Consider the following 23662-nt stretch of genomic DNA (forward strand, 5'->3'; position numbering starts at 1 on the left):
AAAAAAAAACTTTGCTTGGTCATTCTCTTGTAGAAGGCGAAAGAAAGTTTAGAGGAAAAAATAATTAGTACACTCCCTCTTCCCTGCTCTCTCTCTCTGCCTAGTATATTTTCTTTATTTTATTATCTCCGAAACACCATTCCAGATAAATGCTTCTCGGTAGAAAAATTAGAAATAAACCATCCCACCCTTGGACAAAGTGGGCAAGATGCTGTACTTAGGTCAATGAACCTGCTGTGGAAATTTTCGTGCAATTTAGGCTGATCATTGTCTGATCATATGGAAAGAGAACTTCTGGAAAATACCTCTGTCCTTTCAGTTAATTGTTCTTACATTGCCTGACATCTGTTTCATATTCATATTAGTCATAATATTGGGAAGAAAGTAGAGACACAGTGGGCATTAAGACGTTGCGATCCCACAAATATGGGCAAAAGAGGGATGGAGGAAGGAAGGTATGCTGTTGCAAAAATCAGCATGGAACTTGAAAGAAATTTGCCGAACTGTTCCCGTGGTGACTGAACGCACTGTTGTGAGTTTACTTCGTCGTGAAGTAGTGTTCACATCGTACTTGCGTTTACTCTAGTTTACTGTGTGCGTGTGCGTGGTTTGACTTTTGATGTAGTGTTACTGCGTGATTGAGTGGGTGTGAACAATGCCCAAGATAAATCGTCAAGAAGCTCACTGCTTAAGCAGTGGGTACAAAACGATACAAGCTACGTCACAATTTTTTTTTTTTAAACCATGTAACAAGCAAATTGCGTGTGAAAAACACTACCAATAGTCCAGCATTCCAACAGAAAGACACATATCGATGCAGCTGGTAGACAAGTATCCATTGAACAAATGTTGTTAACGTTGTAAACAAGTTCAAATAATCGGGATGATCAATTTTTACATGATTTATGCCATGTAATGGTAGCTGCGAACATACCACGGAATAAATTAAGTAATGTACATTTTCGAGGTTTTCTTCAGAAATATTGTAAACAGAGCATTCCTCAAGAGTTGACTCTCCGCAAATGCTATTAACCTGGGGAACAGAGCTGGCTGCCTATTACAAAACCCCAGGATAGAACTTCCGACTCCACACCTCAACTTCAGAAGTTAGAAAGAAGTTTTTCTCACAATGTGACTTAGATTGCGGGCGGTCAGGGCCTGGTTCTTGTAGTTCAATGTATGTAGTAACATTTAACTCATCTTACACTGTGGACATATTATAAAAGAACTAATCAATTAGGATCTTGCTGCTAAGTATTGAAATAAGAAAGTGCAATATACAACGGTGTATTAAAAAGTTTCCGGTCCAATTCTGTTGATACAAAGTGTATTAGTATCGCTCAAAAGTTTCCGAATTCCCGAGATTTGAGTAAATATCTACTGTAGACCTATTATTTTGGCAAATATATATATATATATATATATATATATATATATATATATATACAGTGGCGGATCCAAGGGGAGGGCTATAGGGGCTATAGCCCCCCCTTGACACTCAGATATACACTGGATAAAATGGGCTTCAATCCTGCTTTACACTGGATAAAATGGCAAAAAATGGTTTAGCCCCTCCCTTGATTATATCCTGGATCCGCCACTGTATATATATATATATATATATATATATATATACACTGCCGCGTGACACAGATGTACGTAAATTTGAACACCTGCTTTAAAATTGTCACCTTTAGCACAATACACCGGTCCCAGTTTTGCTGCCACTGCTGAAATGCGATCTGGAAATTATTTTACTTTATAAGCATCCATAACCATTCGTGATTCGCGTAGATCTTGGCAGTGGCGTGGAAAAGAAAACAGCGACTTTCCAGCTGGATCTTCGTCTCCAAGAAAAAAAAAATCGACAGGAACAAAATCTCATGAGGACAGATAGAGAAGCGCAGTGTTATGATTGACGAGAAACTCAGAAATAAGTCCTTGGTAAGGGGTGCAATGTCATTGTAAAGAGACCAATTTTTCGCTTCGCCAAATGTTCTCTATCAAATGCCGCAGAACATAGCAGTAAACATTTGCATTAACGACGAACTTGTGAAGAAGAATGTCTAGAATGTCGAAAAATACGATAAGGATGATCATTGGCCTAACAATAACTATGCGAACCTCATGCGCAGAAATAAATTTCGTCAAAAAATTTGCGCTGCGCTGGCATCGCAAAGGTGCAAGGAGGAGATATTTAATCGGAAGTAAGCTAAAACGCAGATTATAAGTTATGTTGACACGTCAGTACGGAGTGAAGCACCACAATACTAAAGGTATTAGCATATTATTTCCACCAAGAAATGTATTAACGATTGTAAATATTTGACCTGATGTTCTTAATGAATAAGCCAATTTATTACAAACATAATTTTAAAATAACTAGCTGCTTATTAATTAAAGGTGCGTCACGGAAACACTTTTTTATTTATATATTTCAACTATGATAGTTATTGTTACTGTTTTTAATAAAGTAAGAAAATGTGCGTACAATATTTTCATACCATATAGCAGACTTCATTTTTCTGCTTTCAAAAAATATAAACATGGCGGCGAATGGAGTGGAGGTGACTTACGTATCATGTGGGTGCAACCGTACTCCACATTCTCTTGATTGGGGTCAAAACAATTTAATATGTTATGGCGCATGTAACGCAGTGGCTATATATGATCCTAAGGTACGCTTCAAAAGTGTCAAATTCTTTCTTTGAGTTTGTCATGACATTTGTAGTAACGCATGCTTCTTATAAATTGCACATTGTTTACATGTGACAGTATATCACTAACTTGCAACTCTCTTGTAAGGTAATCAGGGGCTTCTTAAAATATATGTTACAGCTGGTCAGGTTGTGTGTCACACTTAAATGGTTGGGGTTAAGCGTTGTGGCATTACAAATGTTTTTCATAAGTATTATAGATCTCGATGAGAGGAAGTACAATGGTATTAAGAAAAAAAATAAAGCTGATGTAGTTTTGGCGCACCACATTTTGGAAATTTTACAGGTAAAATTGAATATTTTGTATGAAAAGACATACAAACTAATACAGCTGTATTTTAGGTTTACAAGTGTAAAATCATTACAAGTGCTTTACGGTTGGATAAAATAAGTGAGTGCATATGAAAGGTGACTCTTATTAGGTGTTATTTTCCACCGCCATATTTCTTCACAGTGTACAGAAGTTGTATTTTATATTTACAAGTGAAACGTTACTAGTGTGAAACGATGGCAAGTGCTTTTGAAACCCGTATATTTTCCAAAATCTATTTCTTTTTCACTATCTTAGCTTACGCACATGCCCACCATCGCTGACGCGCCTGCTCCCTTCGAACTACCAGCTTCACTCTATTTGATTCGGTTAGGTAGCATTCGTGCTTTTTAGTGGCCACCTAACACAGGTTGGCTTGTGCTTTTGCACTGTAGTTCTTATCAGTGTTCGAGGTGGGAAAAAAGCAGAAGCGGGGTGTTTTATTTCGGTTTTGCCTCGACATACTGCCTTTCTAAATGGTTAAATACAGTAAGATTATGTTACCTAAAAGATTGCATTTCTATTTACATAATGATTGAAAATCATTGGAAAGCTTTTCGTTAGATGCAGGGGAACATAAAGAAACTTGGATCGCTCGCCAACGACTTTCTGAAAAAGAATTCCCCTTATGTTGTATTGTAGGGAATTATGCACGATAATGCTCAAAAACTGACCTTTTATATTAAAAAATTCGTGCGGGAAGACTTACCGACCCATCACTCGAATGAAGGATATTCTAAATAGTCGGAGAACTCCTTCGTGGCGTGGGAGACCCGGGTTCGATTGCCGGCGGGAGGTCATGTGGTTCGGATTCCACGTTAATTAGTAGGCCCCCGTCACATTATAGCCTCGCTGCTGAACGGGACGTTAAACTCAAAATCGCCTCACCTCTAAATCATCGGAAGATCCGCCCATGCCCAAAACACGACATCTATGTGAAATAAAACGAGAAGATACACACATACGAAAGAAACAATTCAATACGACACATTAAAATATAAGCTAGGGTAACTTCTTTGACGACGCCTCATTTTAAATACAAAAGGTAGGAAAAAGATAAAAATGTAGGTGTTGTCAACTTAGAAATTATTTCTCTCCATAGCAGAACATCCCGCGATCTGCGATGTGATCGCAGAAAATTTGCCTCGCCTGTGCAGAAAAATTGCCAGAGGAGGGAAAATAGCCAATGGAAAAGTATTAAAACATGCGTGCTATGTACAGATGTCTTAAATGGGCGGACTACTCGCATAAATATATTTTGAACTGTTTCTTACGTCGCGTAAAGCGTATTTTTAAGAATCACGGGTGTATCTTCTGTGGAATTCCTGCAGAGAATTTTTGACTTACAAAAGCTCATCGCAGAAAGACAAAGAAAGTTCTGCCATCGGGTATTTCTACATAAGAAATGAGATCTTTTCTACGTGCAAAGCTATTCTTCAAATTCTGTGTATGAAAAATTGATTTATTAAAAGTATTTAGCATCTACTCTCCAGTGACGGTATGTCTTTATCACTGAAACACCAGAGGCGGTATGGCATACCACCGCATACCGCCTCACTTCGACCGCTGGTTCTTATGCCGTATATCCGGAATCCTTATTTATGCACAAATCGAAAAGAATTCTAAGTTTTCAATGATTATCTCTCGTAGCCCCCTTGAATTTTATCTGTGCCAAGTTAAATATTTTTATGTCGCCGAGCGCAAATCTTTCAGGGGAGAATAAGGAAGAAATTAGTGAAAGAACCATAATTTTTCAACAATTATTTCGAGTGGTGCACCAAAAGAAAACCTGCACGAAAAAAGTTTTTCGATATGGTTTTCGGAACTTCAGATAATCGCAGTTCTATTTACTTTCACTTGAGAAGTGTTACGGCATGGAAAAATTCCGTCCGATCCGACTTACAGAACTTCTGATACATAAAATTTTTCGATGCGCAGCTCTGCCGTGTCGTGACAAAACGCTGTAACTTTGGCGAAGAAGTTTTGCGAAAATGAGCCTTAAAGTTTTCATCCGAAAATGTGATCTGTATCGTGTAGAACCAGTGTAACTAGGCAATAATGGTCAACCGATCAATTTTCACCAAATTTAATCACACAACATGCATTTACGTAACATTACATGTAACCACGTGTTTCCAAACGATACAGATCGCATTTTCGGATGAGAACTTTAAGGCTCATTTTCGCAAAACTTCTTCGCCAAAGTTACAGCGTTTTGTCACGACACGGCAGAGCTGAAGTGTAGACACACCCCTAGAAATAATTGCTCTCACTAACTTTCTTCGTATTGCCTCCAAAAGATTTCTGGTGGGCGGCGTGATTTAGCATAGATGAAGTTTGGGGGTCACTAGAAAAAATTGTTCAAAAGTTCAGTTCTTTCGTGATTTGCGTATAAATGCAGCGTCCATATATATGCCATAAAAGCTACAGTTCAAGGAACACAAACCAACATGTGCTGTGCTAGGTGGCTACTAAGAACCACGAATGCCATCTAACTGAGCCAGTGCAGAGCTTAGTGAAGGTAGGAGGCGGGTCAGCGACGGTAGTGCAAAATGGATTATTGCTGTTATACGAGTTCCTATAGCACTTGTAAACATAAGGCATGGCTTTTCTACACTTGCAGAAATACTACGTCGGCGTAAAATAGTACCAAGTATGGTCATTTTTCATATGCACTTACTTATTTTAACCGCCATATACCACTTGTAATGGTTTTACATTAGTAACCCTTTACATGTAAATACATAATACAGTTATGTAACTTCCTATTTAATTCTGCCGCCTGCATAAATTTGTTCCTTATAAACATATTTTTCCATGGAGAATGTAGAATTTTATCCGTAAATTTTGCAAAACGTGTTGTGCCTAAATTTGACCAACATCGAACATAATCGTATACAAAAATTTCGATCGGATATTCGAAACTTGAAATAGTCGCAATTTTACGATAATTTCATTGTTACTTGGGAATCGATTATCTGAAGTTCCGAAAATCGGATTGCAAATTTTTTGCACAATTGGGCTCCTCTCGACGAGATCCGTAAAATTTGAGAAAAACATCTGTGGTTTCACAACCCTTTACCCCAACTGTATTTTGATGTGTGTCTTTTGTCTACGTTATTATGCACACCAAAGTTATGAACTGCAGAACCTGTTATGACCGTCTGCACCGACCCCCGACCTGTTCGAGTTCATTTGAGCAACCGGTCGTACCAAATAGATAGTCTATAGGTAAAATGCGATGTGAAAAAATTTTTGTGAAAGCTGACGCGCCTGCTTCGTACTGACGCACCCCCTCCCTATCGCTCGAACTCCCCTACTGCGCTCCATCAGACTCGGTTAGATGGCAATCTTGCTTTCTAGTTTTCAGGTCATACGTCCTCACTGTAATTATAGTGAGCCCTCCTATATTTTGGAAAATGAATTAAGTAAAATTGATGTCTTGTGTATATCGGAGCACTGGCTGAATAAAGAAGAAATAGAAACAATTTCACTCACAGGTTTTAAACTATCTGCGTACTATTGTAGGAAAAATATATCCCATGGCGGTATTGCCATATTTGTCAAAGAGGACTTTCGTATCAAAATTCTAAGGAATACCCTTACATTGAACGTTGAGAAAACTTTCGAATCTGTAGCACTTGAATTTTGCGATCATAATTTAATACTTATCTGTCTCTATCGCACGCCAGACAGTAATGTCAATGACTTTTTGAATAAATTAGAAAGGCTTATATCGGAATTCTCGTCCTCTAAAAAGTCGTTAGTAATTTGTGGTGATATTAATATTGATTTTTTACTAAATAATAGCAAAGAAAAAGAAGATCTCATTTCGCTCTGCACATCATTTAATCTGAAACCTATCGTCAATACTCCTACCAGAATAGGCAAAACAAGAATCTCTGCTCTTGACCAAATTATAATTCCACGTGATGATTTCGTATCTCATGTTGATGTACTAAACCTAGGCTATTCTGATCATAATGCTCAACTTCTCTATTTTTACACAGAAATAATTAATAAGAATACAAACGTGGGCGTGGAATGGTCTGAACGGCGTTCATTTACACCCACTAACGTAGCATATTTCAGATACTTGTTGAAAACTGAGTTGTGGGAGGATGTTTATATTGAATGTAATGTTAACGACCAATTTAATTCCTTTTTATGTATATTTACTCATTATTTTAATATTGCTTTTCCTAAACAAAAATTTAAGATAAATAAATTAGTAAATGTCAGTTCGAAGTGGAAGACTTTTGGAATAAAGGTTTCTCTAGAAAAAATGCGCTATTTACATCAACTATCCCGACGGTGCCGTAATCCCGTGTTTAAACGATACCACAAAATGTACAGACGAGTTTTACATAAGGTCATAAAACAGGCAAAAATGTTAGAGAATGATACTTACATTGGGAAAGCTTCCAATAAAATGAAAGCTACATGGCAAATTATTCGGAAAGAATCTGGGGAACGAAAACCCTCCTCTAAGATAACTAGCGTTTCTTGTCAAAATAAAATTATTAAAAATCCGACTGAAATTGCAAATGCTTTTAACGATTACTTCACGAATGAAGTGGAAAAGTTTATCACTAATAACGTGAACAATAAACTACCTAGCAAACAATACGTTAGTAGACATAACGATATTTTCGAAAAATCATTGTTCTTGCACCCAGTAACTAGTCAGGAAATCTTAAATACTACACTGAAAATGAAAAATAAGAGTTCTTCAGGATATGATGAAGTTCCTGATAAAATTCTAAAGCAATGCTCCTATGAAATTGCTGATATCTTATGCTTTATAGTAAATAACTCTTTTAGTAGTGGCGTTTTTCCTGAGGCATTGAAGCTAGCAGTTGTTAAGCCCTTATATAAAAGTGGCAAGAAAGATCTTACATCCAACTATAGACCAATATCATGTCTGTCTACCTTCTCTAAACTTTTTGAAAAACTTATGTATATAAGACTAGTTAGCTTTCTAAATAATTTTAACTTAATATCTCCTGCTCAAAATGGCTTTAGATCAAATAAGTCTACTGAAACTGCTCTTTACTCCTTTCTCTATTCTGCTTTAAATTCAATAAACGCTAAGAAATATACAACCGGCATATTTCTTGATCTTAGCAAAGCTTTCGATACAATTGATCATCAAATTTTACTTAAAAAATTGCAAGATTATGGTATTAGGGGAAATGCTTATGACTGGTTTAAATCGTATATTTCCAACAGAAGGCAAACTGTTGAAATTAACTGTCAAACTCAGGGAGTAAGCAAATGTTATTCAGATACAAAAGAGTTAAAATTTGGAGTTCCTCAAGGTTCCATCTTAGGCCCTATTCTATTTTTAATATATATAAATGATTTGCCACAATGTTTAGACTCTGCTAAAATTGTTCTGTATGCTGACGATACAAATATTTTAGTAACTGGAGAAACTTACGTTGAGTTATGTAATGCAGTAGATTCCACCATGTCTGCCGTCAGTGACTGGATGGATAGAAATAAACTAATACTAAACACAACAAAGTCTTCGTGCATGTGCTTTCACGTAGTAAAAAACGAGATAAGAAAACGCCCTTGTGTAACAATTAACGGCAAAACGTTGAATTACGTCTCGGATATAAAATTTCTTGGTCTTTGGGTGTCAGATACATTAGATTGGAAAATTCACATTCAAAAATTATCTAGTAAATTGGCTCAAACCTGTTACATGTTAAAGCTTTTACGAAATAGTGTCAGTCAGCATGTTCTGCTCACAACTTATTTTGGACTTTTTCATTCTAAATTGAAATATGGTATTATATTCTGGGGATCTACTGCACTGCTAAATTCCATATTCGTTTTACAAAAGAGAGCTTTAAGGTTTATGACCGGAAGTAAACCTCGAACTTCCTGTAAACCTCTATTTAAATTTCTTGAAATCTTACCTCTTCCATGTTTATATATATATGAACTTCTAAAATTTGTAAGAAAAGATATACAGACAGATACAAGCAGCTTCCGGTTGAACTCAGATATTCATATGCATAATACAAGACAAGCGTCTGATCTTCATGTAGAGTCCTCACGTTTAAAAGTACATAAGAATAGTACATTTCCTATGGCAGTGAATATTTATAACAAGCTTCCTTCCACTTTAAAAAACAAAACATCTGGTTTCAATAAAGCAGTCAAGTCCTACCTACTCGAGTACTGTTTCTATTCTGTAGAAGAATATCTCGCCTGTAGTAAATAAGGTTTAAAGTATATATATTTTGTATATCTATAATGTAAGGTTTTATTAACTGTTTTGTTGTTTTATATCGATATATGTAAATTAGAATAATGAAAAATTGTACCTTTTTTTGTACATAAATTCACACTATTTTAATATTGCATGTAGATCTAAATGTATACATATGTACACATTCAGTGTTCTTATGACGTGTCCAACTCATACGTTCACGTTGTGAACAATTTGTATGAAAAAGGATGAAAATAAATACAATACAATACAATACAATGGAGCTAATCATTTAGTCGTAAAAAAAAAAAAAAAAAAAAAAAAAATACAAAGCTCTAACCTAACCTGAAAATGTGAGAAATGTGTCAAAAGTTGGTAGAATCGTCTGCTCGAGTAATGCTACCTGTACTACGGTTGGCGGATGCATGGACCATCATATTAAATCATCCTCTACTGTATAGAACGTTCTTCACCACTAACTTACTTCAGAAGATCTTAAAATCAGATTCACCGGTCGCAGGTCTTAAGTTGTTTTGCTAAGGCGTTGTGTCAGAAGGTGTGCAAGCCAAGTTTAAAAACACCACTCGAATAATTGTTATTAAAACATTGTGCTTCTTTCTCTAATTTTCTTCCGTGTAGTTAAGTTTAGGTACACCATTGAAGAGAGTTGAGTTGAGTTGATTGTGAGTTTAACGTCCCTTTCAGCAGCAAGGTTATATGAGACGGGACTTTCTGTTTAACTTGGAATACGAACCACATGAGCTCCGCCGGGAATCGAACACGGATCTCCCACGCCAATGGCACATACGCTAACCGCTTAGCCACGAAGGAGCTCACTACTAAAAAGAATTATCAAAAAAATTATAATTCTTTCACTACCCTATTTAGCGTAGATGAAACTAAAGGCCACCAGAAATAATTGTTGAAAAATTACAACTTTTTCACAATCTGCATGTAAGTACAACATCTAAACATGTGCTATAAAGCCTTCAGTGTAAAAGAAACACAAACCAACCTGTGCTAGATGGCCACTAAAAATCACGAATGGAATGTCGTCTAACCGATTTAAGGAAAGGCAAAGTTGGTGGTAGCGTCAGGGTGCGTCCTAATGGAGCAGCGCGTTAGGGACGATGGGTATGTGCGTAAGCGAGGATAATTAAATCACGTGAATTTTCGCGGTGATACGAGTTCCTATATAACTTGTAATGGATTGATATTAGTAAGGCTCACTTCTATAATAAAAATTCAGCTTTTGTGTACTGTGCAGAAATACTACATCGTCAGAAAATAATATATAATATAATCTTATTTCATGTGCACTTTGTTATTTAACCGTCGTGTAGTGCTTGTAATGATTTTACACTGGTAATTCTACACTTTTGAATATACAAAGTACACAGAGCTATATTACTCACTATACCTCCAGAAATTTGTACCTTATAAACATGTCTTTTCTATGCAAAATGTGGTGTCACCAAAATATTTGTGCTGGACATGTCAATATTCCACTTTGCATAGATGAAACTCAAGGTGTTATCAGAAAGGATTTTTTAATGCTACTGTTACATTATTTTACTTTTTATATTGTTTGTAAAATTGTGAAGAGAAATCTACTTGAGCAAACAGAAATAACGTTTAAAACGGATCTTCTACTTCGGAAGATTGGAAATAGATGCCTACTTGCGGGTAAAAGTGGATAAACATATGGCTGACGTCAATCTCACTTTATCTTAGTCCAGACTTAGCCAGGTCAAGAAATACTTTTACTGGTGTTTTGCATTTTTAAAAGATGTAGATAGTTTAAGCTGGAAGATGTAAAGCCGAATTTGTATGTAAGTGTACAACCCCAGCTATTTGGAAATTTCCTGTAATTGATAGGTATAGGTCATTTTTGTATCTTAATTGTGTAATTATTATAACTGTTATAATGTCAGTTAACTCAACAAATATCTCAGCATGGCATAAAAATACGTACATTTTTATCCTATTTTAAATAATTATTGGCTTCTTTACATATTTATTGGTATATTGTATTTAAAATCATTTATTTTGTTGTTTTATGTAATGCTTATTTGTTACATCTCACCGCAATGTAGTCCACTACTTTGTCTTTCAGTATTTATAATTAGCTTAAAATTTACCAATATAGTAACAGTATTATATTTTTAAAAAATCACTTTCTCTTTTAAAGGAAAAGTCATCCACCGTTTAGCCTTGTTAACCTCTTACTTGCAGGATTATGTTCACTTATTAATTTTCGAGAGGATGTGACACTACTGCCTCCGGATGTTTGTCGTAACGATTACAAGACTATGCGAAATTTAGTTGAGTTGATAAATATACTTGTGTCAAAAATTAAGTTGGAAAAATAGCTGATTTTAGCATTTAGGAAAATGAGGACGCTAAATTACGAGAAACTAAAATACTAAATTCTTGGTTGTAAATTGCTTATGCTTTTAATTTTTATCCCTAAGTAGCTACGTAGTTTTGTGTACATCATAACCTAGTGGTTAAAAGCGTTGGACTCATGTCCGTGTCGTTTGAAGTTGAACAATCGTTGAGCGGCGCTGTAATTGTAATGTGCGAAAAAGAAACAGAAGACTACATTGTAGTGTACTAAGTGGGCTAAAAGATCATCGTTCTGGTCCCATCACAGCCCTTTGCTTAATGCCAACATGGGTACTGCTTTAACGCAATGAAGAAACAATATTCTGCGAGGACTTTTAACATATCTAAGAAGAATTTTACCAGTGTATTCAAGTACTGCAAAAACGTATCGCGAGAGCAAGCGGATTGTTCTAGACTGACAAGAAGAAGTATCCTAAATCCAAACGTGTATTGAATGTGGCCCGACAAGTTTACCAGAAAAAGAGAGTGACACAGTTGATCAGACTATTCTCAGCATAGGCCTCCTCCAATGAAAACTTTAATTTCGACCTATTGTCTATGGTGAGGATTGTCATATATAGAACAATCGCTTGTGGAAACATGGCTTTACATTCTAGTGCAAGGCTTGTGTATTCGTTTCCGTAAATGTTATCGACATTCTGTATCTTAATTTGATAAGGGAAACAGTTCGTAAATACTCTTCCTTCTCTAACAAGATCAAAATTCGAGCCTCTCGTAACCAAACCCCTCGCATACAGGCTCCTATTTGTTTTGGATTGGGTCGTGTTTTATTTTTACTTATTAAAGAAAATAAAACGCCATGTAGAACAAACAAATTGTATAGTCTAAATGAGGGAAAGCAGTGTATTGCGAGTCGGTGAAATCCTTATTACGCGTTTTTGTAAGAAAGAAAGGAAAAAAAAACCTAAATATAGGGTCTCCGGGAAAGGATTATGAGGTTTCGTGGAGCTTCTGTACAGAAGTGGTGGCACTTGGATGGTTGAATGAAACACTGTTTTGTTTAGCAACTCAAATTTTATTTAATGCAAGAACAAACGTTGTCCACAATGCGAATATTCGCTTGGACTTATCTTGGTATATGTCTGTCATATAGTAATTGCTGAAATTTTCTCGAAAAGAGAGGAATTGTCGAAAATGAAAACTCCCATCTTTCTCAGTGGCTCTTTCTTAAATCATCAACAGCAAGTTTATCATATCACAGCGGCATCCATCGTTGAGGCACAAAAGAATCAAGACAGAAACGTTTCTTCTAGTAATAAAATAGTACAAATAACTCAATATTATCAGCAACAGACGCTGCAATATGGAATTATTTTCTTTTCTTTTAACATTGTATGCAATATCCGGTAAAACTCTACAACAAAAATACTAACGTGTAGACGCACTTAGTGTGAGTGGGAGTGGAGGGGAAGTTGTTATTGTTTATAGTGGGCCATATTCTTTGTGAACTTAGTCAATGAATATTATTGAATTTTATATATGCGACTCTTGTAGAATGACTCCTGATGTTATTGATGTAACAAAACAATTTATAATACAGCAGTAATCGTGTCACCATTAGTACTGCTGTTCGATATTGTTTTTGTTTATACATATGCGTACATAAATGATAGTAATAATAATAATAAACACAATGTAATTGATACTATATGTATATTTTTAAGTACTAAATATACCTATATCATGTATTTGAGTATTTTCTTTCTGAAAAAGGGTTTAAAATATAAAATATAGACTAGGACAAAGGGGCGGCAAAAAGTCACTTTGCCTGGGTGAAAATTTTGCCTTAGTCCGCCCCTGAGCACTGCATTTGTTATTTGCACTGAATAAACCATTTGAGGTAATGAACAAAATAATGGATCATTCAAACACCCAAGTGGTATCGCTCCTGTACAGCAGCCCCACGAATCTTTACCATTTAACTCAAAGAGCTCGTATAACATTATTATTATTATTGTCCATTATTGTTCATTAGTTTTCATTTTCCGCTCCTGTACAGCAGCCCCACGAATCTTTACCATTTAACTCAAAGAGCTCGTATAACATTATTATTATTATTGTCCATTATTGTTCATTAGTTTTCATTTTCCACCTTATCCCTTCCTGTATTACATATATATATTTATCTGCATTTATTAATCATTAATTCCTAAACGGACCGCTCGCTTAATTAAGTGTATCTTCCTCTAATAAATTCCCTGTAACATCATTGGCCCCTTGTTCCAACATAGCGCTTGCCTAGAAACTTTACAGCTTATTCATTGTTCTTTAATTTTGGTTCTACATTTTCCCCTGCTTCTTCCTAGACATACCTGAAAAGGCATTTTAGCTTATAGTGTATATCTTTAGGATTTTGACTATTATTATTTCTCTGGTAATTAATTAATATTTTTTTTTATTACTCTGGGAAATTATTTTGTTACGTACGCTCATCCATCGTTTTAACGGACCAAAAAAGGACAGTAGCGGTCCAGTGTTGCCAGTTGTCCTTAATTTCCAACCCTCTGTCTGCAAGGTTAGTATCGCTACTAATATGATGCGCTTAATACTACCACTAGCTTATTTAGCAGCTTGAAACTAAAACTAAGCTTTGCGTATAGAAGTGTTAACTTACTTAAACCAAAGTGACTGTTTTAAAAAACTGAAACATCTAAATGTTCCGAAAAATGTACTCGGAGCACAGGGGTAGCATGCGAAAAACTTGGAGTGTCCCGGTAAATCCAGAACGTCTGGTCACTCTCGCTGTAAGTCCACGTCTCATGTAGCCTCAGTATTAAACAGAATGCCAAACTCCAAGTCAACCATTACCATCCTGGCATTTGCCTGTATGTGAATGAGGAAAGTGTCACTCAGGATGACTAGCCTGGAAAAGCTTGGACACTTTTTCGACCGAGTGTCCGCACTTTTGGAAATCGAATCCGGAACTGCTCGCATCAAATGTGAGAGCGTTAGTGACAGCGCTATGAGGGGTCACGGTTTCCCTTTGTAGCAGGAAGCTGAGTAAAAAGATTCTGCTAATTCTGTGAATGTTAATTTTTACAGTATGAAGATGCTGGAAAGGTACTGAAGACTCTGGCTGGTCATAAAGCTAGAATTAGCTCTGTGAGGTGGATACGATGTTTGTCATCTGTGTCGGAATACGAAGAATTGGTATCTACATCAGCAGATAAAACTGCTATCGTTTGGAGAAGAAAGGCTAGTGATTTTTTTCCAGTAGCGATACTGAAAGGTAAGACACCAAATGGTATATTTTGGAATGGAAGGAAAGTTTTAAGTTAAAAGAAAGATGGAAGTCCGTCAATTGAAATTGGTTTCCAAGAAACCTACTGAAGGAACTAAACTGGTGCTTGATTATTAACTTAATTTCTGGAATGCGTATAAATATGTATTAATGTCGAAATTTTCAATAGGGAATCCCACCTTCGTCAGCGGCTTGTTCGTTTTTACATAAACAAACACTGCTGTTTTAATCACATATCATCACATTTCAACTTTATTGGTAAACGTGTTCACAATACGATTGAAAACACATTAACTAACTGGAATAGGAACATTAATGTATTTGGAACTAATGTATTTTGTTATATATTATCTGTCATGGTATGGCTTTTATTGACCAAAGAGATCTAATTTAAATTTCAGTCCACAGTTTTCTCGTACGCCTTATGTCTAAAGAAGTACATGCGGTGTAGTCAAACCCAAACTATCACTTAACTCAATGAGATGTGCTTATTCCATATTAAAAAAAGATTTAGGGGCCGTTCAGAAATTTTGTGGCCCCTGATCCAAGAGCTAATTATCAACGAAGATCGCAATCTTTTAATGCATTTTTTGGATCATTCCTAAAATGCTTGTTTGTTATATAGTGGAATCCATTAGATGTGATTAAAACAAGTGTTTGTTTATATTTAGAAAAAACAAAGAAAAAGAAATCTCGATGACCAAAGTGGGAATTCTCATTGAAAATTTTTGGTATTAATAAATATTTAGACATATACATTAGGTTTAAGTCAATAGATTTTAATGTTTTTCTACAAACAATGTCCCAGTTGCTTTTAAGCATAGATGTTCATAATCTCAGTTTAATATAGCTTTAATTGATAGATTCATGCATATTACGGTATTGTTCTCAATTTTGCTAGAAAGGGCTAAATGTGTTCTGTAATTCTTATTACTTTGTTTGAGTTTAGCATTCCTAGCACCGACCGAACGCAAACTTCTGCAATGCGTTCAATGCTTTCCCTCCGGAAATCGAACTCGGTACACGTGCACCAAAGGCGCGAACAGTAACTACTGTTAAACCAGCCAGAAGGGTTATTATATTATTATTGACCCCGAAGTAAACGATGAGAAAATGAACCACAAATCAAGTACTTGGGCCTATTCACTAATTGGTTGAAGTTTGCTACTCTTTTCAGACCGAAGCTATGTCAGACAGGCTTACTGCTTAAAATGGGATCCAAACCATTATAGTTTTTACCTTAGACTTTGTACCCCTCCCCCCCCCCCCCCCACACACACAGCGGCCATCGAACTCGAAGCCACATGCACACAAAACACGCACATGAACCTCTTCATCGTGAAGGAGTATACGATAAAAAAATAAAATTATTTATGCTTTTCAGCTCGGAATATTAATTTGTTGTGTCTAATTGTCTGTATTTAAAAGGCGAATTTCATACATTTGTAATAATAATAATAATATGTTCTGATATATACCATAATTATTGATTTTATAGGATCCTTGAAAAAAGTTGTGGGGAGGAAATATGATTTACTATACGAACTGTGATAGAAAATTCTCTAACTTGCGCAAAAAAAAAAAAAAAAAAAAAAAAAAAAAAAAAAAAAAAAGAAAGAATACGAGGGTTGGAAAGAAAATTATGGCAACATATCCATAGAATATAAGAAAAAAATATTAATACATGTTAACAAAAGGCTCTTCACATGCTTGTACTAGCAGTGTTAATGGAACATTTTAAAATTTCTATAACGTACTTTTCGAAGTAATATCTGTTCAATACTTTTTTTCTTTAACGTATGGGACAGACAGTTGATTTTAAGGGTTAAAAATTATAATTTTGTTCAGTCCCATACAAAAAAAGAGGTGTGTGTTAAAACGGTAGAAATTTTAAAATGTTCCATTGATATTGTGAGTGCAAGCATGTGAAGGATCTTAAGCCTCTTTGTTCCTTGTAAAAGCATACTCGTGTATGTATCTAAAATATTTGACTTTTTTTTTTTTTTGCTGTTTTTAGAAATAGCATTAGGAATTTTCTAACTTTACTACTAATAAATTACAGTCTTAATTAAAAAAAAAAAAAATAGCATGTATATACTTCAGTTTTTCACAATTCAAACTTGACAACACTGAAAAACAACTGAAAATAGTAATGATTAACTTTTATAATTTAAATGAGTAATTGAAATGCAAAATAGTGATTTGAGTATGCATACTTAAAATGAACAGTAAATGATTTTTTTTTTTTTTTTTTTTACTTAGCAATAGTTACACAACTTTCTGCACAGTTAGTTATAACTGACTATTATAAAGTTTGTGTTTTGTATGTTTTTGCCTATGAAAAGATGCAGTGATTTGATCAGAAAAGATCCTCAAACATTATACATATACGAGAAGACACCTTTTGTCCAACAAAACCTTACCTGAACTTCAAGACAAAGAATACAGAAAGGTATTGGAAATATAGAGATAGATTGAAAAGAAATACAGCTTTTACACAGAAATACGAATAACGTGGTCAGAATATGTTTATAATATGCACATTCTAATGCCTTGAATGCTTTCATTATATTTTATGTATTATTTAGATTGTTTATTTTATTTATTTATGTTTTGTTTTAGGTCATGAAAGCTCCGTTACGAATGCTGATGGCTTGTACGTAGCAAATGACAGTCAGTCCAAGATCAGTATTACCATAGTAGCAACAGCATCAGTAGATTCTACAATTAAAATATGGGAGAGATCAGCTGAAAATGGTAAGGATGTTATTTTGGCTTTATTTCTTAATACAGGGTGTCAGGAAAGAATATATCCGTTTAACAACATTATTTTCGGGTCTCCTAATGTGATATTAGAATCCTTTGTATATACCAAAAGCAAAGTAATATATCAAAGATGTTTTTTTACCTACCTACCTGTCTACCTTATAAAGATTCAATATGGCACGGCAGATGGTCCATAGTCCGTTTCCTCTTATACTTGAATCAACGTTTCTTGTAACGGTACCAAAGACTACTGTGATCCACTCTCGCAACTCCGTCAGATCTCGAGGTAAGGTGGGACAAAGACGCGGTCTTTGGCAAAGCCCCATAATGAAAAGTCGAATGGTTTCATGTCTGGGGACCTCGGAGGTCATCTCAGCAATGCTTCATCATCAGGACCAGTGCGACCTATTCAACGCTATGGGAGATGTTCAGATACCCTCTCACGTCATTATGGAAGTAGGATGGAGGTCCATTCTGTTGCAAAATAAAATCTCGGGAGTTCTCTTGAAGTTGTGATATCAACCACATCTGGAGCATGTCAAGATACGAGTATCCCGTTACAGTTCTTTCTGCATAGAAAAATGGCCCATAAAACTTCGTTCTGCACATGGCAGCAAAGACGTTCAACTTTGGAGAATATCTGACATGCTCAGTGATTCGCCAGGGATGTTCTGACCCCCAGATTCGAACATTATGCCTCTTGACTTTGCCGTTGATATGGAAGGTCGCCTCATCACTGAAGACTACCCTGTCCCAAAAATTATTTTCCGGAATGTGTCTACACTGAAGACTTATATATAACTATATTCAATGAGTGCTTACACAAGTTGCAGCTTGTAAGCCTTGAATTTCAAACGCTTACGAAGAATATTCCAAACTGTTGAGTGGGGCAATGCTAACTCCCGGCCCGATTTCTAAAATGAGTTGAACAATGGGGCTGCATTCGAAGGATTGCCGAATTCCATCGACTGTCTCCTCTGAATGCAAAAGACGGCCTGTGCTTTTATCTTTGCATAGGCAACCTGTCTCCATGAGTTGTGTATAACAACACTTAATGGAGTTCTATTCAAGAGAATCGACCCCAAACTGTCGTCGAAAGTGGCATTGAACTGTGATAACGAACGATGTCTTTGCGTACTGGACAGCACAAAATGCCTTCTGTTGTGTGGGTGCAATCTTGAAAAAAATATGGTCTTGGGAATGATGGGTATTTCAATCAAAACTTGATGTATCTAATAACAATCCTTGTCACTGACAACTTTTTTCACATACTGGGCACCTAGAAAATAAATAAATAAATAAAAAAAAGGTGTACAATCTTTTTCGGATACAATTCATTGACATTTAAGTTCCAGCTGTAAATATTTGGACAGTTTTTCCTCTTCCTATTATTATTATTTTAAAGTATGCTTATACACTAAAAAGTAAGTACCATTCTTCAGATAATTAGAAGTGAGATGAAATTACTAAAGAGATAAATGAAATACTTACGTCATCGATTACATAAAGATTTTCCTGTGTGGTTTTAACCATTATTCTGCGGCCTTGGTCACCAGGTTGTCATTCAATGGAGGTCGAATCACTTTGTAACCTCATTTTGCAAGAGTTCCAAAATTGAAATAAGACCTCTTGATAAACTGGTTTTTCTGTAGCAAAAATTTTTATTGGGATTTTTTTATGAAAGAACTTAAGGTTTAACAATTGTTTTGTATATACTAACAATATGAACATGTCTTTTAGCTGCTTCTTATTTTCTTGTTGTAACTTAACTTTAACTCCTGTGGGGACTCTCGGTCGGAAAGATGTAACAATCTTTTCAGGTTAGTCATGCTGAGTGAGGTTTTTCCTTGCTTATATCTGGCAAATGCCGGGATGGTACCTAAATAAAGGTTCCAGCCTGCTTCCTTTCTTCCTTCCTCATTTTCCTGGGTAATGTGTGATCGCCGAGGAGCGTTATCCCTCATACGTGACGGGCTAAAATTGACCGTAGATGCCGAAGGCCCAGAAATAAAATTCCTATAACTTTAATCCGTTAACTAACCATTTATTTTTCACATGTTGATAAAAATAAAACTATTTTTTATTGATAGAATTTTAGTGGTCGTTGTCAATGACTATTATTGCCTGCTGTAATTTTCAAGGTTATGCCCAACAATGCCAGTTTAGTGAATTAAAATCAAGTCACTTTAAAATCTCAAATACGAGGCGCATCCAGAAAGTAAGTTTCCCACGCGCCCCATAGATAGGAAACGGTATGTTCCGCGAAGCGACTACGTGTACGTGAGAGAGTAAGGTCCTAGCATGGAACATGCACTAGCGGAACTTCCCTAGTGCTCTCAGTAGCATCGTGGCAGTGGTTGAAGATGGACGTTCCTATTCCAGCTCCCGCCGCGTGTGAAGTGCGAGCAGTGATAAAGTTTTTGATGCACAGGGCATAGCACCAATCAAAATCCATTATTAGCTGTGCCAGGTCCATGGGCCTAACGGCATAGCAAGAAGTTCCTGCAGATTTTCCGTTTCTTATTGCACACCACTGTCACGGAGTGCCTGTTGATCAAGAAGTTTTGTGTTGAAGCAACTGACCCTAGAGCACAAAGCAAGGCGCACAGGGTCAGCATTGACATTTTTGCAACGATACAGCTGATGATGGATTTCAATCGGTGCTATGCCCTGTGCATTCAAAAACTTTATCACTGCTCACACTTCACACGCGGCGGGAGCTGGAATAGGAACGCCAATCTTCAATCACTGCCACGACGCCTGAGAGAATTAGGGAAGTTCTGTTGGCGCATGCGCCATGTTAGGACCTTACTCTCTCACGTACACGCAGTCGCTTCGCGCAACATATGGTTTCCTAGCTATGGGACGCGTGGGAAACTTACTTTCTGAAGATGCTCCTCGTAATATTCGTTTTGGCAAAATGCGAATATCTAGACTGGGAAATAATTTCTGAAGTGGTCATTTCACAGCAAATTACTATCTAAAACAATTAAAACCTGTACAGGAAAAGATAAATTTCACAAATTGTACGGATGACGAGAGAGCGGACTGGTGACCTAATGGTTAACGTATCGGAATTGTAAAACCCAGAGAAACGAGTTCGATTTCTGATCTAGTGGTATATTTCTGTCTCTGTCTATCCAATTACATAGCTCTCCTTGTTCCAAATCATAAGCTCCCAAAGTGAACGATGCCGTCTGCCAGTGAACGCTGAAACGTCTTAGGAGAGCGAAAGCGGGTTAAGAGGCAATTCGAGGGCGTTAAAGTGGTTTACGGGTAGGGTTGCTACCTGTCCCGAATTAGGCAGGACATCCCGAACTTTAAGAAGATTTTCAGCATCCTCAATTACTTCTAAGAGGAAAGCATTATACGGCTGGATGCCAAATTATCCAAAAACGATTACAAAATATAAACTGAAGAGTCACGTGAATGAAAGACGTGACGGCCACTAAATCTAGAAAGTTTCCGATACACCGGTTAGTGACAAGGCGACGTAGCGCACTGACCACGTGCTCAATAGGCTGGACGTAGTTCAGCCGGTCGCTGACAGATGGCTCTGGTCCTCAAATGGGCTGTTACGCCAAGTGGGTTTTGATTTACAAAATATAAGACACAAATTTTTAGTGATATTTGTAAATTTTGAACCACGATGAGTACTCATGACCATCGAGATATGGTTATGATTCTATCGCCAAAACGTTTCGCGTTGATGATAAGCCCGTAGCCAGAACACTACAACGGAGAGATTAATTTGTTTGGAGGACTAACTTGAGTTAATTGATACCAACGAACAACTGAAACATTCAGTGGGCTGAAGGTGGTCGCAGTGAATAGGAGTCTCAGCACACACTGGCTATCCCTGAGGTACGTGTCTGGTTGGTGGCATTGAATTTTACCAATAATCTCATTCTTTCTTTGTACCGGCTGAATGATTCACAACTTCTGTTCAACTAACCGCCAACAATGTTTCGTGTGTTTGAGAGTTTTTCGAAATAAGACATTTTGAGAAAAGTTAATTTTTAATCCCTTGTAACTTTGTTCCTATATATTCAAAATATGTCATAGCATGATTATAGTTTTCGAGACTTAGGTACTTTCGATGAACGTTGCCCCATGCGTCTCATTCACGCTATTAGTGTTGCAGAAGCCCCCAAAGTTTTGTTATTTTTCTGTGTTTGTGATAACTTTAACGCCCGTAAAGTTTGTAACATTGAATAATAAATGCGATATTGGAAGTTTTTGTGTAACATGTAGAATTGAAATATGTGATAATTTGATGTAGTTCATACTTGAAAAATTTAACTTAATGTGGGGTCGGCAACACTGTTAATCTGATTGTACTGCATAGAATGTCCAACAATGTCCCTCGGTAATTGTATGGTATTAAATTGCCCCGTTTTTTTTATTTTTTTTTATTTATTAGTTTGAAAGTTACAAAGGCGATTCAAAATAAATTAGCTATCCAATATATATATATATATATATATACAGGTTGTCTCAAAAGTCCCCTGACATAGAGTAACTCTGTTACTATCCGAGTTACAACAAAATTTAAGAGGAAAAACTATCTCCAAATATGATGTTTTCAATCTAAAGTGAAGGAATTTTTTAAATTGGACGATCCGTTTGGGCTGTGCACTCTTTATGCGCCCAAATCGATAAGTTCTTTTAAGTGTGTATGCAGTGGGGAATATGGAAATTGTCGTTTGTTGTTTATTTCCTTTTACACCTTTCTGCATTTCTGAGGCAACGAAGAACGGAAGTTACAATTATTAAAGAGGGGTTTGGATTACCGTTCGGGTCTGTATTCGACACAAGATTATCCATCTTCCATATAGACGAGATTTTGTGTTGGGAATGGTCGTATTCATGAGAAGTAACTTTACATAGTGGTCTAAATACCAGTCAGCATCACAGAATCAAGCTCTAGCATAGTTTGTGGTGGCCCACTATAAATAATAGGTTCTGACCATTATAACCTGTTGTTGCATAAGGACATGAAACAAAAGCAGTCTTGGAAACCAAAATAAATAAGTAAATAAATAAATAAAACAAATGAGAAGGAAATTTATAAAAGTTAATAGTTCTATTCATTACATTTTATTCGGTAAATTTGTAGTTTAACTTTCCTAATGCAACATGGCGATACAACTAATATTATAAAATGCGACAGATTCTATTTCCAAGAAATGCATAGTAAATAAAAATTCTATAAATTTCACATGATAGGATCCTATCAGAAATACTAGGATAGGTAAGTTCATGGGTGAAATTTATTTATGATTTTCTTCATTCTCTTTCAGATGAATTTTCACTAGTCGAGACTTTTCAGTTCGGTTCTGGTTTCTCGTTGGACCTTCGACTTCATCTTCTACCACTGGGAGGCGTTCCAATTGTAGCCTGTGGAGCAGATGATGGCAAAGTCCATTTATTCGTGCGGGAGGATGATGCTAGGTACAAGAAGGTTCAAAGTCTGATTGGTCATGAGGATTGGATTAGAGGCTTAGACTTCGCTACCGACTGTAAGTTATGTTCTGAGAATTATAATTTTAAAAAGTAGCTTCGTATATTTCAGTTTTTTTAATAATTACACACAAACTTCTTAGAATTTTTGAAGAACCATATTCTTCCATTAATTTCTTTAATTTTAATGTGTGCCAATGAAATGAAATGAAATAAAATCTTTGAGTTTTACGTCCCACGTTTATGCCGGCTAGGCTAAAGGAGACGGTGATGAGAAATGAATGAAATGGTGGAATGAAGAAAGTGGGAGGAAACGGGAGAATTCCGAGAAAACCCACGCACACTATGTTTGCTCACCACAAAATTCATTTGGCGGAGGCTGGGATCGAACCCAGGACCCCAAGCACCAGAGGTGAACGCTCTACCACTAAGCCACCGTGGTTTGATAAAATTCTCACTAGAATAACTTTCCTGAGAGTATTTCTTCATTTGTGCGACTTACTAGGGTGTTTTAAGAGTGCAGCTACAAT

General features: G+C 36.2%; 1 protein-coding gene across 1 annotated transcript in view; it reads left to right on the forward strand.

Annotated features, from left to right (window-relative positions):
- The first annotated feature begins 2520 nt into the window (after window positions 1-2520).
- The window catches only part of Elp2 (elongator complex protein 2), a 59062-nt gene continuing 37920 nt past the window's right edge, over window positions 2521-23662 (forward strand). The window contains exons 1-4 of the mRNA XM_081739584.1: window positions 2521-2678; window positions 14705-14891; window positions 17526-17660; window positions 22973-23191. Of these exons, the coding sequence (XP_081595710.1) occupies window positions 2547-2678; window positions 14705-14891; window positions 17526-17660; window positions 22973-23191 (673 nt within the window). The 5' untranslated portion in view covers window positions 2521-2546. The remainder of the gene's footprint in view (window positions 2679-14704; window positions 14892-17525; window positions 17661-22972; window positions 23192-23662) is intronic.

Source organism: Thermobia domestica, chromosome 15, assembly GCF_964235325.1.
Source record: "Thermobia domestica chromosome 15, izTheDome1.hap1.1, whole genome shotgun sequence".
NCBI classification, from domain to species: Eukaryota; Metazoa; Arthropoda; class Insecta; order Zygentoma; family Lepismatidae; genus Thermobia; species Thermobia domestica.